The following is a 17,963-nucleotide window of genomic DNA, read 5'->3' as shown; positions in this document are numbered from 1 at the left end:
AGCTGCAATTATAGGTGCACGCCACCATGCCCAGCTAGTTTTTTTTGTATTTTTAGTAGAGCTGGGGTTTCACCATGTTGACCAGGCTGGTCTCGAACTCCTGACCTCAGGTGATCCACCTGCCTCAGCTTCCCAAAGTGCTGGGATTACAGGCATGAGCCACCATGCCTGGCCAAACGTATGCCTTTTTAAATGGACCCTCCTGATTGTTCCAGTAGCTTCTGTTCATAACTGGGTGGAGAAGGGAGCCAGCATGCTGACTGCTGGTCCCCTGCTGCCAGTTGGCTGCCTGAGGGCCGACCCCTTTGGTGTTGGATGCGGGGATGAGGCATGTTCTGACCCTTGGCTTACTTTAATGCATCCTGGTGTGTGCTGAAGCTGCCTGTAGAGCCAGCTCAGTGGTAAGATATCACATGACTTGAGTATGCTGCAGGGACAGCAGATTGTTAGCCACCCAGACCCTGAGATAGATCTTGAAGGTATCATGCGGCTGGACCCCAATTTGTTGTTCTACCCACCAGGCCATTTTACAAGTGAGGCAGCCCAAGGCTGGCATGGCAGGGGTGTGGGGGGCTCTGAGAAGGTAACTCTGGGCCTTGGTGACTCTCCCAGAGTGCATCTCCTTTAGCAGAGAGGTGGTTCCAATCCCCTGGGATTTCCAGTACTGTGGGAGGGGTGACTCTCAGGGCCCTGGTCTTTCTTAGTCCTGAATCTTTTTGCTTTTCTTTTGTCTTTCCAGGGAGTTGACCACACTTGGCCATTTCCCGGAAGGGCCCCACCCCAAGGGTGAGTGGCCAATGGGGAGCTGTTTCTGCTGACATCAATTCCCCAGGAGGTACTCACCCCAAGTCTGCCCAAGTGAAGATGGCTGATACCCACCCTGGGATGGAGCCCAGCGCCTGAGGCCCTTATCATGGTGATGGTCCTAAGTGAAAGCCTCAGCACCCGGGGAGCTGACTCCATTGCATGCGGGACCTTCAGCCCTGAACTGGTGAGGACCTGGCAGGCTTCCTGCTTTCCATGACCATTTCTGAGGCCTGATGTACAGACAGGGCTGTGGACTGAGCACCTAGGCTTAGCAAATCGAGTCCAGAGCCCCCAAGAGCAAAGCTCTGTGAGGCGTCCCGGGCTGGTGCGACAGGGCACAGGAGCAGAGCTTGACTGAGAACTTGCTGGAAGGAAGGAACTCAGCTCAGATTTGAGGTCATCTGGTGAATGAGGAGGGGAGGCCATCCCCTGGTAAATAACAGCAAGTGTGGTTCTGCCGCCTGCCAAGCCAGGATTGACATTCCTTCTGTCTCCACCCGTTAAGAGGGGGTGGTTTCCAGAGGGGGGTGGTGCCCTGAATGGGGGCCCAGATAAGCCTATCCCTCTGAAGGGTGGTGCTGCCTCAGGAACGTCAAGAGTGGGAGACGATGGGGAAAGAAGGTGTGGTGAGCTATGGCAACAGCCACCCTCTGCCAAAGGTGGTTCACCCTGGACCGCCCTGGACCATGTGGTGGACTAACGCAGAGAGGTAGCTAACTCGGCCTTCTTACACTGCGAGCCAAACAACCTCCAATAGCTGAACCCTGTCAGCAGACCTGTCCTTCCAAGCCCAGTTCCTCAGATGTGAGTGCAGGCTGCTCCCCTGCGGAGGGAGCGAGAAGCCACACTCAGTCATAAGCAGTCTTGTGGAGATGGGCAAGTCCTCGGAACTCTCTGCAGCTTCCGTGATCAGGAAGGGGCCAACTGCCCAGGGTCACCTCGCCCAGGACCCCTCCTGGCACCCTTCACATCTCTTCTCAAGGACCCACGCTAAGCCTCCTTGGTGGGCCCCTTCCCCTAGCTCATGCCGGTGAAACCAGACCTTGAGCAGATAGACCTAGGTCTCTGGCTGTGGCAGGAGCTTGGGAAAGCCACCGAGATCTGTATTCTTTCCGCAGGCCTCACAGAGCGCCTTCCGTGTGTTGGGTACCAGGCTGGAGGATTTCGGGGAACAGGATGAGCCGGAGCCAGGCCCTGTACTCCTCACCCTTGAGAAGCTCCTGGTCTAGAGGGAGGGTGTCTGGAGAGCTGTGAATACAGTGACACTTGAGGATCCCATGAACAAGAACTCGCAGCTGAAGCCCATGGGAAGGCCAGGGTGTGTAGAGGAGCAGGGCCAGCCTGGTTGTAGCACGCCAGGGAAAGCCTTGCAGAGCAGGGATACTTGATTTGGACTTGAAGGGTGAGAAGAAGTGGCTTAGAAACCGTTGGGTCCAGCCTCCTCGTTTTACAAATGAGGCAGCTGCAACCTGAAGCAGGCAGTAACTGCCTCACTGGCTCCGCCTCTCCCTTCCCTCCTGCCTCTCCAGCCCCACTTCCTGGGCCTGCATTCAGGCCTCTGCCCGCTGCCTGGTGTCTGGATGCCAGTCTTGGTGGCCCTCCCTCAGTCAGATCTCTTCAGCCCTTACCAGGTGTGACACTGGTGCCACTCTGCTCATGGGCCTCAGCCTGTGAGCACTCCATGGGTGTCACCCCCAGCTGCAAGGACAGGGACTCAGCTTTGCTCCTCACCATGTCCCCAGCACTACTGGGGGCAGGGCAGACAGCAGGCACCTGAGGTGTGTTTGCTCGATGGCAGACTTGGTCACTGCAGCAAGGAGTAGAGCTGCTGTGACCATTCAGCTCTTCTGCCACCACCCCGTCCTTTCCAGTTCACATTTGCTGTGTAATGTGATTTCTTCTCACCAGCCCCACTGCCACCACCCTGGTTCCACCTGCTGTTCTCTCGCAAGGATTCTTGTGGTAACTGGTCGCCTGCCTCTGGCTCTTTTTAACCTGTTCTCCACCCAGCAGCCAGAGAGAATCCCAGTCAGAGCTGTCCTTCTGTGTGTAGAAGCTTCCACTGGCTTTACACTGAATGCTTAGCAAACACCCAGCCCTTACTAGGATATACATGGCCCCATATATTCTTGTCCATGTGACTGCTCTGACCTCATCTCTGCCACTCTGTCCCCTCTGCTTGGTCCCCACTGGCCTCCCTGTTCCAGCATGCCAAGCGTGAGCCTGCCTCAGGCCTTTACACTTTTTCCTTGGCTCTCTGCCCAGAGTAGGACGCGCTCCCTCCCTCCTTCCTTCTCTGGCCACTCAACCTACAGTTCAGTCCCAGTGCCAGCGCCCACCCCTTACCCCCACCACACTTTCTCTCCTCTTTTCCTATCTTTTTCCCTCTTGGGCACTCAGCACTTTTAAACATGTCCCTGTGGATCTTGACCGAGTCCTTATACTAGAATGGGAGCTTTGTGAAGGCAGGAGATGTCTCTCTTGCTTGTTGCTGAATGCACGGGGCCCAGCGCGTGGCAGGTGCTCAGTGGATGTTTGTGGATGGATGAGCTTGCAGGTTCCTGTTGCCTGGCCTCTTCTCATTCACCATTGTCTTACTCTCTTTCTGGCTGCTGCTCCAGTTCACGACTGAGTGGGTGTGACTAGAGTAGCTCTGACCAAAAAGAAGGGACCTCAAGGGTGAGGAGCCATCTGGAGGTCCCGAGGGAGGAGCCCTACCTGGATCCAGCTATGCTGTTGGCTGCAGTGGCCGCCTCTGTGCTTGGTCCCTTCTCAGGGTGGGACTGCCTGGTGTTGGCTTCAGAGTTGGTTCCAGGACATGTGGGCCCAAGATCAGCTGAGCTGCTCTTCCAAGAGGTGTGCCCTGAGCCCCTGGCAGGAGGAGCACGGCCTCCCAGCCCTAGCCAGGGAAGGAAAACTCATCTCAGAAAGGGAAAGCAGTCAGGGGAGAGCAGGCGGCTTTGCTGGAAAGGATTCTACCATGTGTTCTCTTGTGGCCACACACATTAGAATCTGTGCTTTCTTCCCGAACTCTCCCTTGCTTTGTTGGAAAGTATCCTTCTTTCTGCTGCTTTTTGTTACTGGCCTGTCCGGGCCCAGAACCACCCAGTGTGCGGTGCTGTGGGTCCATCTGTGGTCTTCCTCCTCCTCTTCTCTCCCCTGGGCTCCAGATGAGAGGTCCGTTGTGGGGAGCAGCCCTGTTGAGAGGGCTTTCTCATTGCTCAGTTTGCTGATGCGCCCAGAACACATTGACTGGGCGTCAGTGCCTGGCCCAGCCCGGTCCGGCTCAGTGCCGCCTGCCCTATAGCGTGGGCCAGCAGGAAGGTGTTGGGGGTGCGGCTACACCGAGGGTCTTGGGAAGTGTGTTAGTTCATATCATGTTGCTATAAGGAATACCTGAGGCTGGGTAATTTATAAAGAAAAGAGGTTTACTTGGCTTATGGTTCTGCAGGCTGTATAAGAAGTATGGCACCAGCCAGGCACGGTGGCTCACACCTGTAATCCCAGCACTTTGGGAGGCCAAAGGGGGCGGATCATGAGGTCAGGAGATCAAGACCATCCTGGCTAACATGGTGAAACCCCGTCTCTGCTAAAAATACAAAAAATTAGCTGAGTGTGGTGGTGGGCGGGCGCCTGTAGTCCCAGCTACTTAGGAGGCTGAGGCAGGAGAATGGCTTGAACCTGGGAGGCAGAGCTTGCAGTGAGCCGATATCGCGCCACTACTGCATTCCAGCCTGGGCGACAGAGTGAGACTCTGTCTCCAAAAAAAAAAAGAAGTATGGCACCTGCATCTGTTTCTAGTAAGGCCTCACGAAGCTTCCAGTCATGGCAGAAGGTGAGGGGAGAATAAGTGTGTCAAAAGGTGAGAGAGGGAGCAAGAGGGAAGGGAGGAGGTGCCAGACCTGTTAAACTACCAGCCCTCACATGAACTAGAAGAGCGAGGACTCCCTGTTCACCATGAGGAGGCCACCAGGCCATTCATGAGGGATCCGCTCCCATGACCCAAACACCCCCACCAGGCCCCGCCTCCAGCATTGGGGGTTACATTTCAACATGAGATTTGGAGGGGATGAACATCCAAACTGTATGCCCAGAGGTCCAGGTACCTCCTCCCTGTCCTTGAGCCTCATGCCACCTGCTGAGGGGCAGGGGTGCACCCATTTCTACCCCATTATACAGACAGGAAACTGTGGCTCAGAGAGCCCAGGGAGGGGCTGCCCCGGTCACAGATTTCAAGTCCAGGCCCTTGTCTGCTTCCCCCAGCACCTTCTCGCATGGGCCCTGTTCCAGAGGCTGTGATCGCCTTGGAGCCCCTCCAGGCCTTGGGGAGAGACACACGATGTAAATAACTGAAGAAATACCGAAAATAATCTTAGTCTAGTGATGACATCCACGGGACAGAATGTGAGATAAGCTGATGTTAGCATTTGCTTTGAACAGCCAGCAAAGGTTCAGAGGAAGTTGACGGGGTTTTGCTTTAGCTTCCTAAACTGGTAACATCATCCCCGTGTAAATACCATCAAGATAACAACAGGAACGATGGAAAATAATTTTTCTTTTGTTTTCTAATCAGACTAAGAAGATAACAAGTGGAGGTTTAAGATTTAAAAGGAAAGCATGACTGTGGGGGAGGCCGGGACTGGTATCAGCACAGGCCACTTTGGAATTATGGGAGCAGGCCCCAGAGGCGCAGCTCACCCTGGGTCCCCAGAATCAGGCCTCAGTCACAGAGCGGGAAAGTCTCAACGTGCAAGGGAAAGTCACCAGGGTCCTCGCAACCCTGGGTGTCATGTGGCACTGGTGGAGGAGCTCGTGGCCAACTCTGAGGCCTGTTGAGGGGTGCGAGGACTCGGTCTCCCTCCCAGCCTTCTTAGGGGTTCATGCCATGGTTCTCTGTCCCCTGTTTTAAAAAACTAAATGCTGGTGAAACAACTGTCTTTCCCTCAAAGAAAGATGTGGGAAAAAAGGAAAAAAAGGACTGACCAGTGCTCAGCATTTTGCCTTTCCCAGCACAGGGCCCACCTGCCTGGGGAGAGATGGCCCTGAGGCTCAGCTGTGCCCATGGCCCTGGCTTCGCTTGCACTGCCGGCAGCCATGGCTGGGTCCAGTTCCCCTTTCCCCCACTCTGCCCGGTGCCTTCCTCTGGCGAGTGAGCTCTTCCTTCCAGTGTTCTAACATTAGCTGCTCCCCTGGAAGGCAGCCCAGACGTTTGACCTTGGAGCACTGTGCTCCCTCAGCTCCTTCCCGCACGCCCACGCTCAGGCCAAGGGCCTGTTCTTTTGTTTCCAGAGTGACCACCTCCCTTGGCCAGGCCGGCTCTTCTTTATGCAGCCTATCCTCCCTTAAGGCTGAAGACCAAAGGGAGCTGACGGCTGGCTGCTCCTGGGCAGAGGGCAGTATGCAGCTCCAGGCTGCCTGACTTTCCACGTAACAACCAATACTTGTCCTTTGGAGGGGCTGATCTGGTAGCTAGAACAAGCACTTCCTTCTGTACTTGTCAGATTAGGATGCCAAGGCTAAATGACTTTTCTTATCTGAGGAGTTAGTGGCCATGTCAGGCCTTGCACCCCGTTGCGTGGGCACTGGGGTTCTTCATACTTTGGGCCATGCTAAGTTGGCACTTTGAGCTCAACAGCCCCAGCCAGGATCTCTGGCAGGCCCCAGGCTGGCCTGAAGTTAGAATGCGGGAGTGCACAGGGTCCAGGGCAGCCTGATGCCTTTCACCCTGGGCAGGCAGAGATACCAAGGGGCCCGCCCATGCTTTGGCTAATTCTGGAGCCTCAGGAGTCAGGGCCACAGTATCTCTATCAGCATCTTTGAGAGTCTTCACACAAAGGTGCTGTTCCCTCCTCAGCTTCTCTTTCTTGTCTCAGGCCTGGATCTCCTTTTTGCTTTCGACTGCCGCGGTCTCGCGGGGTTGCATTTCGGAAGTGTGGGTGCTCCACTTGTTCCCCCGCAGGGCATGAGTGCGAGCCTCCACCTGTTGCTCTGTGGCTCCCTGTAACAGAGCCACAGGAGATGGAAAAGGTGACTTGATTGCTTTAGTGGATAATGTGCAGAGGAAAGTTACGAAGAACCGTGGTTGTGGCCTGGCATTTTCTGCAGGGCTGGTTCCTCATTTGGAGCCTTAATTGTGTCTTTATTTAAGCCAGGGCTGCTTTCTTTAGTCAGACAGATGGCCCTGCAGCCTCCATTTGATTTCCAGCTTTTGCCTTTCCTACGAGGATCTAATTCCAAAAACCTTCTCTCGTGATCTGAGGAGTCTCACAGAGATGAGGCCCTGCCCCGGGGTGGGCTCGGGAACAGAGGCTTCACAGTGGGAGAAACACAAAGGGGAAGTGTGCTCTGGTCTTATTTCACTGCAGACCTCAGCTAGGGCTCGGGTGCTCGCTGAGTGCAGACACTGAGTGTCTTGTGAAACCTCAGAGGGCCAAGGGGTTCCCTCAGGGCCTGGTGGGGCCTCCACACCATGATTGGCTCATTCTTCCCACTGTGGGTGCAGGAGGTTCAAAGTGTTGGAAAGGCTGTGTGTGTAGGAATGGTAAATACCAGTGGGAATGTTAGCATATATGGGGTAGCCTGGGGAAAAAAAGGCCCTGGCCAACCTAGAGCCAAGCAGGAACTCTGCTGGTTTGCCCATGTGGAGTTGGACCAGGGTACACTGGGGCCTGGCACCCTGGGAAGCTGTCAGTACATGACGTTCTGGCCTGGCTGCCACTGGCTTAGCCTCACGGATGGGGCTCAGAAAGCAAGATGGGCCCTGATCTGGTCTCGAGGTCAAGCACGAAATCAGTCAGGGTTCCTCCTTTGTCAGTGCCAGAGGCCATCTCCAGCTAACTCACCCCAAAAGAGAACTCCCTGAAGCACAGGGCGAGCTCGCAGGGCTGGAGAGGAGGGGGCTGGTCGGGCCTCAGAAAGGGCAGGGTGGGAGCAGCTGGGAGGACTTTAGAAGCAGGTCCTCACGGGCAGGCTGAGGGCCTCCCTGCTGGGCGGATCAGCCCCAGCTCTGTGGTTCGGGAGTCAGCCATGGAACCAGTGTCTGGTCAGCCAGGCCTGAGTTCTGGGCCTAGCCTGGGGCCAGGGGAGGTGGAGGCACCTTGGTTGACAGTCCCACTAAGACATGATCCAGTGAGGATGAAGGTATCCCAATTCAAAATTGGGGTGCTGCTGACAGAAGAAGGGGGCCGCACCACTGGGCTGCTCAGTTTCATCTGTTCAATGAGGAGCAAGCAGTGGCTCGCCTGGGGTGGGGAAATGGAGAAGTCGTTCCTTCGAGTTAGAAAATCATAGTGTGCACCATTGCTGGTTCATGGGAACCCTTAGGTAGAGTGTTGGAGACTGGCATGAGGAGGCCAGGCCAGCCTGTGGGGCGGCTCTGACACTCAGGCTGGCCTCTCAGCCCTTCCCCACTGAGGTTTGACTTTGCGTGAGGCCAGCGATTTTGGGAGATAGTGACTTCTGCCCAGTGAAAATCCATTTCCATTGCCTGACATCCACTGGGTGTGTGGCTGCAGGAGTGGGGCAGGCTGACGCTGACAGGTGGCTGTAGCCATGGTGCCTGCTGTCGGCTGGGATGTTGGAACCGAGACAGCCCTCCTTTCTCAAGAAGCTTCCGTTCCCATGGAGCAGAGAATCAGTACAGGAACAGATGTTCCAATATCTGCCATGTTCATTAAATGAGGCGATGGGAGAGAGAAAAGCAGGTGGGAGGCACCGCTTCAGCCAGGATGGTCCGGCAGGGCCAGTGAGGAGGCCACGGGGCAGGAACAGTGCAGAGCCTGCTGCTTGAAGATCCCGGCACAAAGCCCCTGAGATGGTAGTGACTGGCCTGGCCCCACTGGGTGGTGTGAGTGAGGAGGGGAGGGCCAGAGCAAGGTTGGGGGTACTCAGGTTGGCTCATATGGGGCCCTGTAGGCTGTGGAGGAGAGGTAGTGGCCAGGATTTGATTCTGGTTGTGGTGGGAAGTTGTTGGAACAGAATGACGTGGTCTGATCTCTGCTTTAAGAAGATGGCTCTGGGTTCTGGGTGGAGGGTGGGGAATGGGGGCTGAGGGTACAGGCTGTAAGAGCGGTTAGGAGGGGCGTTCACTGGGGCTGGCAGTGGCTGGGATCAGGGCCAATGGTGGAGTGGTGAGGAGTCTGTTTTCCAGGTTAGAAATGGCAGGCCACTCTGGGGACCTGCTGCAGATGCTGATAAGTCCTCATTGAATGAATGAATGAGCAAGTCGAGTGAATGTATGAACGAGTGCCTGGGGTGCTCTGTGTGCTGGCCCAGTGCTGCCTCAGTAGGCAGACAGACCTCAGCATCCCTGGCAACGTTCCTTGTGAAGACCTGGGTCAGGAGGGCCCTGAGGTCCCCTTTGGTCTAGAACATGCCAGCTTGGTGAGAGGCGGCCAGCAAGCACTGTTCTGCTGGCCAGGCAGGGGGCAGCTCACTATGTGGCTTCCTGCTTTGGTGTGGAAAGCCCCAAGCCCTCCTGCATGCGTGCCAGTGAAGCACACGGGGTGCTCCAGTGTTCCTGCTCAATTCTGCTCTCCCCAGCCCCCATCCTGGTGTGGCCTCTCTGGCCTCCCAGCCTGGGTTGCCTTCTCCCACCTGGCAGGCACGGGCTGGGGGCCGGGGTTCCCCAGGGGGTGATTTCCTTGTGCCCAGGTGTTCCCTTAGTGCTGGGAGCCGCCTTCCTTGGCAAGGAAGACCGTGGCCTGACTTCCCTCTATGAGCCTGGGAGCTGGGCGCCTGCCTGGCGTCCACAGGCTGAGCTCTCGGCTGTGCAGGCAGTGCAGCCCCAGCAGCAGGGCTCTCATGCACTTGTCATCCACTTGCCATTGGATGACTTCGGTGTGGTCTCAGCTGCACCTCTCAGCTGGGATTGTGTTGGGGGATGGGAGTAAGCAGGTGCAGCCATTTTGAATTCTTCCCAGATATTTCCACAGATGGCGGTAGAGGGGATGGTTACATCACTGTGGAATCCAGGAGGGTGACCGAGCCTGATGATACTGTTAGATCATTTTAAACTGAGGAGGGCAACCTGTAGGAGGACTGCCCCATTCCCCTTCCGCCCTAGAAGCTCCTGTGGTCCTCAGCAGCAGTCTAGGCATCCCCCCCAGGAGGCCGCCCCGACCTCCAACCTCATCCCAGCACACTTGCCCTGGACATCCCCTCCAGCCCCGATCTCCCTGTGGTTTGTCTGTGACTGTCTTCCATGAAGTGTGAGCCCTCCTTCACCTCTGTGTCCCCAGGTTAGTCAGGATGGACTGTTAGTAACCCTGTGGGATGAACACAGTGTTGACCTTGTGCAGAGGTCCCTGGATTGGGTGGATGGGGATGAGGTGAGGGAGCTGGTGCCAGGTGCTTGCCACCTTCTTACCTGGATGGGCCAGGAGTTCCTAGTCAGCCCCATCCTCCTGCCAGGCCTTAAAGAGCCAAAACCTGGGCCCTTGTCCACTTACCAGCCTGGAAGTCTTGTCTGTTTGTGTCATTTTGATGGGGAGTGTTGGGGGTTTCTTTCAGAAGTTAGAGCCTTCTGTGACAGGCTCATTTCTCTGGGGCTGAGAACTCCTTTCATCATTGCATGATCAACCCCCAGCACAGCCCGCCTAGAAAGAATCACCAGCCCGTGCCCACTGAGCGAGTGGGCGAGTGAGTGAGGGAGCCTTGAAGCACTTGAGGCAGAGCTGCTTCCTGGGGCTCTGGCTGGGTAGTCTCTGCTCATGAGAGGACCGAGCAAGCCTCTTGACCTAGGTATCACCTAGCATGAGGAACTCCCAGAATATTCCACACCCAGCTTACTGCGTAGCCATGGAGCAAGTGCCCTGGATTTGGGGTTCTTCTAGGCCTCGTTGGCCTATTTTCTGCCCAGTGGCCATAGCGTTCAGTTGAGGGTAGGCGGGGGGCATCAGGGAAGATGTAGAATGTTTACAGTGGAAAGGGAAACCATTGTGGAAATACAGGGCCAAGGAGTTCAAAAGCCATAGCTGTTATGTTGAGACCAAATATAACCCTTGAGTTTCTGTTTCAGTTCAGAGAAAATGCCTCAGGGGGCCTCGATGTAGCCACAAAACAGTCTGCAGAGCAGAGGCCAGCCCTTCCGAGCTCTCCCCATGCTTCTCACCAGAGCGGGAGAGCTGTTCTCCCTGGATCTGGAAGGGAGGGGTCTCGGAGTCAGACCTGGGGCCCTCTGCTCCCTACTTGAGGTTCTTCGTGTCCCCAGGGAGGTCCCCTCCTCTCTTGGTCTCTTCTCAGCCCAGCTCAGGGAAGCTTGTTCCACTGTTTACCATCCATCCTGCCCCTGGGCCGCCTCCACATCACTTATGTGGAAAAATCCCCTCGTGTCAGAAGTCATGGGGCTTTCTGTGTGTTTTCAAAGCCCATTAACTCGATGGACTCCATAACTCACTAGAGACTTGGGACAAAAAATCTGGGCCTAATTTTGTGCAGATGTTTTCTCTTTGAATACCTTTTCCTCCTTTCCCTGATCTGACATTGGCAAAGGACAGTCACCCTTTTATTGTGACTTTAGAAGGGATCAGTAGAGAGTCAGTGCAAACATGCTTCCTATGATTTGAAGAGTGAATAGCTTTTCTGGTTGTTTTCAGCACACGCCAAAGAAGATGAGTCAAGGACCTACACTTTTCTCTTGTGGAATTATGGGTAAGTACTCAAGGCCGTCCTGGAAGCTGTCCTCCTAGTCCTTCCAGCCAGGGTCTGAGTCCTCCAGGTGAGACGCTCAAAGCACTTTCTGGACACAAGTTCAAAAAGAGCGGGACTCTTCTGTGTGTTTTAACTATTTTGGTCCCCTACGGTGCCTGAGTGAAGGGACAGGCACTGGTGTGTGGTTTACAACTCCAACATTGAGAATTTCTGTCTGATGATTAAAGTAATTCATGTTGATTTTTTTCATTCAGAAAATGCGCAATAGTGTAAAGTATGCAATAAAAATCTCTCGTAGCCCCAATGCCCAGGGAGAGTTACTGTTGATATTTTTGTGTATCTTTATGTTCTTAGCATTTTTTATATAGCCCACTCCACGATGAACATATAATTATGTAAAACTATATTAGTTTGCTTTTTTCACTTGGAGTAGTTACCATCATCTTCCCACAGCATTAAAATTGTACATGCCATGCATTTTAATGGTCTACAGTACCGCATTGTGTGGTAAATGTATCAGAATGTCTTTAGTGATGTAACTACATCTAGGCTGTTGGGTCAAGGGGCTGTTTTATTTGCTGTTGTGATGAACAGTGACTATGTAAGTGCCTAACTCTTTGTCTGCCTTTGAGATGATTTGCTACGATAGTTTCCAGGAGTGGAATAGACAGGCTGGAGGGCAGGGACATTTTGAAGGCTCTTGATTCATTTTGCTGACATGCCTTGCAGAGAAGGTTGCCTTGATCCTCTGTTTCTGTGCAAGTGTGAATTACTGATTTTTATAGGGGGCAAAAAAGATGACCATTGATTATATTGATTTCTTAATGCTTCAGATGATTGGGCATTGTTTGACCTCTCAGCGTCTCTCTGTGGCTGTCCTTGCCCACCTTTGGGGACGTCTTGCCGGATGAGTTTCTGTAACGTCTGTGTGGGCTCAGAAACCACTCTTGGATGATGGATGATGACTGTGGGCTTTCAGATTCAAAGGTTACTTTGGTCAGACGTCAGAGTCTCCCTTGCCTTTCCTTCTCCGTCTTCCCTCCACGTGTGGTGTTTTGTTTTTCTTCTTCAGATACAGTTGCCATAGATGAGGTGATGTGTCAGATTGAGCACTGTGCCAGGCTCCTTACATGCCAGGCCCCGCTGGCTCTGCCAGTGGCTTCACTCACATGCAGGAGAACTGAGGTCTAGTGAGGTGGCCCTCTGCAAAGTCCCTCAGTAGGCGGAGTTGGACTCAGGTGGGTGACGAAGGGAGGTTGTTTTCTTCTCAACCACATGCCATGGCTCTGGGACACCTGATGGTGCTCTTGATGCTGCCACTGAAGAAGATGGAGACAGGGAGATCAGCTGGCCCTGGTCTTCCGTGTGACATACTTCGGAGGCCCATCCCCACAGGACTGAATACCTCCCCGGTAGTTTACAGCTTTCAGCAAACCCTCAGGGCCCCAGACACATAGCTCAGAAGCCTACCTCATCGCCTGCTTCCTGGGACAACCTCACCTTTGAGCTTCCTTCCTGCGTCATGCTGGGAAAGAAAGAGACCCCGGCATGCCCAGCCCCTCAACCCTGCCTAGGCTTTAGCTGTCAACCGGGCCAGACCAGTAAACTGGGTTGTGGAGATGTTGGTCTTTATTTCAAGGATTTCTAGTCTTTGCACTATGTAAGTTATAATAAGGTGGAAGTCTGGTGGGTTTGTGATGACAGAGAGAGTCGCCCTTGTAGGGCCAGGTCTTGAGGCCCAGAGACCAAGGCAGAGGCTCCGGAGACGGGAGGTGTGTGGGAAAAAGCCCAGATGGCCCAGGAGAGTCTATCGGAGGCTGCAGAGCCCAGCAACCTGCTTTCTACCGGGGAGGCCGTGGTTTCCAGGAGGCACTACGCTGTGTCTGCAGACTCCTGTTTACAGAGTGGCTCTTTAGGAAGTGCTGGCTGGGTCCCAGTGCCTCCGTCCCAGGCTCTTCTCCTCTTCAGCAGGGTCCTGTCTTCCTTCTGCTCTGTGGGACAGTGCCAGGGCACTGCCAGGCAGCAGAGGGAGAAGCGGGGAGCCGTTGTACTGGTGGGAGGTCTGTGGAGTCCCCTTGTTCTCCTCTGCTGCTCTCTCTCCATGGGTCTCATCTTTCTGTTGCTCGGCCCCTCTCTGATTCAGGAAAACCCTGACCTGCATGGCTGTGCATCACTGACTGCAGTTTGTTTTCATTTTCAGTGGCTTGCTGTCATAGATACGACTTGAGCACCTGCTGTGTGTCAGGCACCTGGTGAGGGATAGAGTGAATCAGACCCTGCCCTTTCTCTCAGGGAGCTTTCTGTCTGGTGGAGGAGAAAGATCAACGAACAGTGAATTCCGTGCTGCTTAGGCCAACTCTCGTGAGATGTGGAGGCCCTTGAGCTGTGGGGATACCACCCCGTCTTCCCGGCTAGGTTTCCTCAGCTTGCAAGTTGTGGGGATTTAAGGAGACGGCCACACACTAGCACACATCCTCCCTCCCACCTCTATCCCTTTCCTGCGCTTGCTAGAGTAGGGGGTCAGCAGTCAGGAGCCTTACCCCGTGCACTCTGTCTAGTGGAAGCTCAGGTTACCTCTCCAGTCCTCCGTGTGCTCCATGAACTGGGAGTGCACCCCACCCAGGCAGCGAGATTTCATCTGAGGTGTGCCTGCTTTTCTTTTTTTTTTTTTTTTTTTGAGACAGAGTCTCACTGTCTCCAGGCTGGAGTGCAGTGGTGTGATTTTGGCCCACTGCAACGTCCGCCTCCCGGGTTTGAGCAATTCTCCTGCCTCAGCCTCCTAAATAGCTGGGATTACAAGCGTGTGCCACCACGCCCAGCTAATTTTTGTATTTTTAGTAGAGACGGGGTTTCACCATGTTGGCCAGGATGGTCTTGATCTCCCGACCTCGTGATCCGCCTGCCTCAGCCTCACAAAGTCCTGGGATTATAGGCGTGAGCCACCGCGCCCGGTGTGCCTGCTTTTCAACAGTGGGGAAGAGAATACTCCGAGGGGCCGGCTGGACTTTTCAAGAGGGTTTTGGGCCCTTCCAGCCCTGGGCAATGCTGTGCGAAGATAAAACACCAAATTATCATAATCACCAACCCCCAGCCTGTCTCCTGAAGATAAGGGACTCATGTTCTGGTGCTGATCAGTGGAATTCTCCCATGAGAGCTGGGGACAGTTGGCCCTGTGACTCAGGATTTTTTCCTCCTGAGCCCCCATGCCAGGGTCCTCGCTGGGAGCCAGTATGAGTTCAAGTTTCACAAATGTTCTGCAGCAAATCTGGGCAAGTGCAGTAGAGCAAGGAGCACAGCACCCTGGTCACTTTTTAAAATGCCACCCTTTCAAGTAGCTCAGCCTCCTCTGCACCCACTTAGATAAAACACATAACTAATATAAATTGAGTGTTCACAACAATGCCTTTTATTTTATTTTTTTTTTGAGATGGAGTATCGCTCTGTCTCCTAGGCTGGAGTGCAGTAGCGCAGTCTTGTCTCAGGGCAACCTTCGCCTCCTGGGTTCAAGCGATTCTTCTGTGTCAGCCTCCCGAGTAGCTGGAATTACAGGCGTCTGCCACCATGCCCGGCTAATTTTTGTATTTTTAGTAGAGATGGGGTTTCACCATGTTGGTCAGGCTGGTCTTGAACTCTTGACCTCAGGTGATCCACCCGCCTCAGCCTCCCAAAGTGCTGGGATTACAGGCATGAGCCACCGCGCCTGGCCTATGCTTTTTATTTATTTATTTATTTATTTATTTATTTTTATTAAAAGCACTTCACGCCCTGTGATTGCAAGCTGGATACTGGGCCCCTCCCCACTCTTGTCCCCTACCCCAGTTTAGGAACTTGATACAGAGAAGTGGTTTTGTGCTTCTCAGTATGGAAGAGAGAACAAAGCCAGTGTGAAGCGTGGATGGGAGAAGCAGAGAGGGTAGAGCTGAGTGCTGCCCAGCCAGCCCTGCACCAGGGCTCAGTGCCCCTTATTAGGGTGCCAGCTCAGCCCCCACCACAGGGCTCCTGCCAGCGGAGGCTGTTTTGACTCTTGGCTTCCTTTCTCATCTTCCAGAGCATCCCCAGCCCACCTTCTTTGCTGAAATGGAATTTCTTCTACAAAGCTTCTCTGGGAAAGAGCCATTTATATGACTGGTTCTTGTGCTCTCGACACAGGAAACATGGGTCAGGTGGCAGCTCCGTGGTGCGGCCCACCCACTGGTCAGCCGGCTGGGCGAGGGAGCCAGCCCTTGCTCCTGGCTCTCATTTCTAGTGGGTACAAAGAGGGGCCTGGGCTGTGGCTGAGAGATCCTGTGTGGGGAGAAGCGGGGCCACACGTGGACTCTCAGTCAAGGCTCCCTCCACGTCTTCTCCCATTTGCAGTGGGGGACCCAGGGTCACACGTGTACTAGTTTAATCTTTTTTGGTGAAACAGGGCAAGTGGAGTGAGCGCAGTCTCCGTTCACCACCCTTGGCTAATTGCAACCATTCAGTGCATTTGTATTGCAGGGACAATGGACACCACACATTCCATTTTCCTCAGCACTCAGGCGAGGAGGAGACCTGGAAATCACATCATATGTAAGAAAGCGAAGGCAATACCAATTATTTTAAAAAGGCTACTAGGAAAAGTCTTGTAAATACGAGTCAATGGACAGAGAACAAAACAATTCATATGCTAAAAAAAATTGGATGGAAACCCATAATTACTTTAGGAGTTATGGTAATAAATTATTTATTAATGTAAATTATTTCACAGGCAAAGAACATAGAGGAAACTTGAGCAGAAGGATCATACATTATGTATAAAAAGGAATTGTAAAAATATTATAGCAGCCCTCCTTGTGCCGCCCCAGTTCAGGTTTGTCCGCATTTTAATTATAAGCCCTTACTTTCAGGGTTTAATTACTTGGCTGTTAAAGTCTACTCTGTACATGAAAGGGTTGTTCCCTGGGGCACTCTCTGTATTAATTTCTACAGAGTAAACCAGTTGGCTGTGTTGAGCTGGGGAGGACTAAGAGATTTTGCTTTGAGATTTGGTAGCTTTTGGTCTTTAAACTCAGCCACTGTTTGTCATGGAAAGTGGAAAATGATTGCGCATTGCAGGAAAAGCGTGGCCGTCAGAGCTTGAGTGTTTTTGATTCTTAGAACAAATAAACGAATGAATCAAAATGAATGACAGCAATCACAAAATCAGAGCTTCTCAGGCCCAATTTTTGGTCTCTGCCACTTTTTCTGTTTTGCAGAGACAGCCATTTTGAATGTGATCTTTGGGCCAGGTCCTCCAATAAGAGACTGCTCATTAACCGGTGTAGGCTAGAATGAGATTTGTTTTCATTGAAAAAAAATTACATCCATATGTAGGTATGTGTATATATATATGATTTTTTAAGGTTTGCTTTATTATTTTTATTTTTATTATGGTCATATGCGTGATTTTTAAAAATCTCTAAAATAGTTTGTCCATATAGGGTATGTAAATTCTTCCTTGTACCATTCGTTGGTTTCAGGCAGTTTTTCAGGAATAATAAAGCACAGAATGGAAGTAGATATAAAATGTGGTTGGCACATGATAAGTGTTGCCGGTGACAAGTGAAGACAGAGCTTCCCAGGGCTGCCTTCTTACCCAGGTTGGGCTGACTTGATGGGGAGGGGACCACAGTAGTGCCAGAGGACAGGGAATGGCCACTGCCAGCCTGTCTGGGTGCCATGCCTTCCACATGAAGAGATGGTCAGGTTAGGCAGCCTGGCCCAACTGCAAGAGCATGACCTTGGGTCTACAGACTAGGTTGACGTCTGGGCTCTGTCATTTGCTGGATGTGTGTCCATGGGAGAGCTGTGACATCGTTCTGAAGCCCAGTTTCCCCCATCAGTCAGATGGGGATTGCTGTGACAACCCATGAGATGAGTCACGTGCTTGGGATGCACATTCATGCTCTTTCTCAGCTTCAGCAAGGACCCTATTGGAGTGTTAGCTGATTAACAGTAAATATGCATTTATTGACAGTTTCGTGAAAAGCTCTGCCTGTCGCCAATTCTCTCGTCTGTTTCATGGCACCCCGCTTTGCTGTGCGCATCAGTTGAGAGATGCATCACCAGCAGCTGCCCGTTTCACATGCTCTGTGCACACCCACAATCAGGATGGAAATCCAGAGATGGACCAAACTGACCTTGTTGTCCCTTCAGAGTTCTTGTTGCCAATGCAAATACTAGCTGTTCCCTGTACATTTATGAACGCCTGTGGGAGCTGAGGGGTAGAATAGGAAGTCTTGGTCAGAACCAAAAGGGCTGTCACAAGACCCTAGTCTACCCAGCCTTGTGCAGATGGTGAGATTGAGGCCCCTCTTCCCAGTGCCCCATCTGGTGTGGTTTTTAACCTTGAGGATCTCACTGGGCATCTTTTTGTAAGAGCAAAGACTTCCCAGAAGCAGTGGCAGCTGCCATGGGCCACCCCAACTCTGCTGGTAAGGGCAGGGCCCTGGTAATGGCTCTGAACCCCGATCTTTGTCCTTAGCCTCTTTGTCACCTCCCAG

General features: G+C 53.1%; 1 protein-coding gene across 1 annotated transcript in view; it reads left to right on the top strand.

Annotated features, from left to right (window-relative positions):
- Positions 1-852: 852 nt before the first annotated feature.
- FAM53B (family with sequence similarity 53 member B) overlaps positions 853-17,963 on the top strand; it is an 88,007-nt gene continuing 70,896 nt past the window's right edge. Inside the window, exons 1-2 of the mRNA XM_009245893.4 lie at positions 853-991; positions 11,403-11,457. Coding sequence (XP_009244168.2) covers positions 914-991; positions 11,403-11,457 — 133 coding nt within the window. The 5' untranslated portion in view covers positions 853-913. The remainder of the gene's footprint in view (positions 992-11,402; positions 11,458-17,963) is intronic.

The sequence above is a fragment of the Pongo abelii genome, chromosome 8 (assembly GCF_028885655.2).
Source record: "Pongo abelii isolate AG06213 chromosome 8, NHGRI_mPonAbe1-v2.0_pri, whole genome shotgun sequence".
In the NCBI taxonomy this organism is placed as follows: Eukaryota; Metazoa; Chordata; class Mammalia; order Primates; family Hominidae; genus Pongo; species Pongo abelii.
The sequence above is the reverse complement of the archived record's forward strand: the minus strand, read 5'-3'. Positions and strand labels throughout refer to the sequence as shown.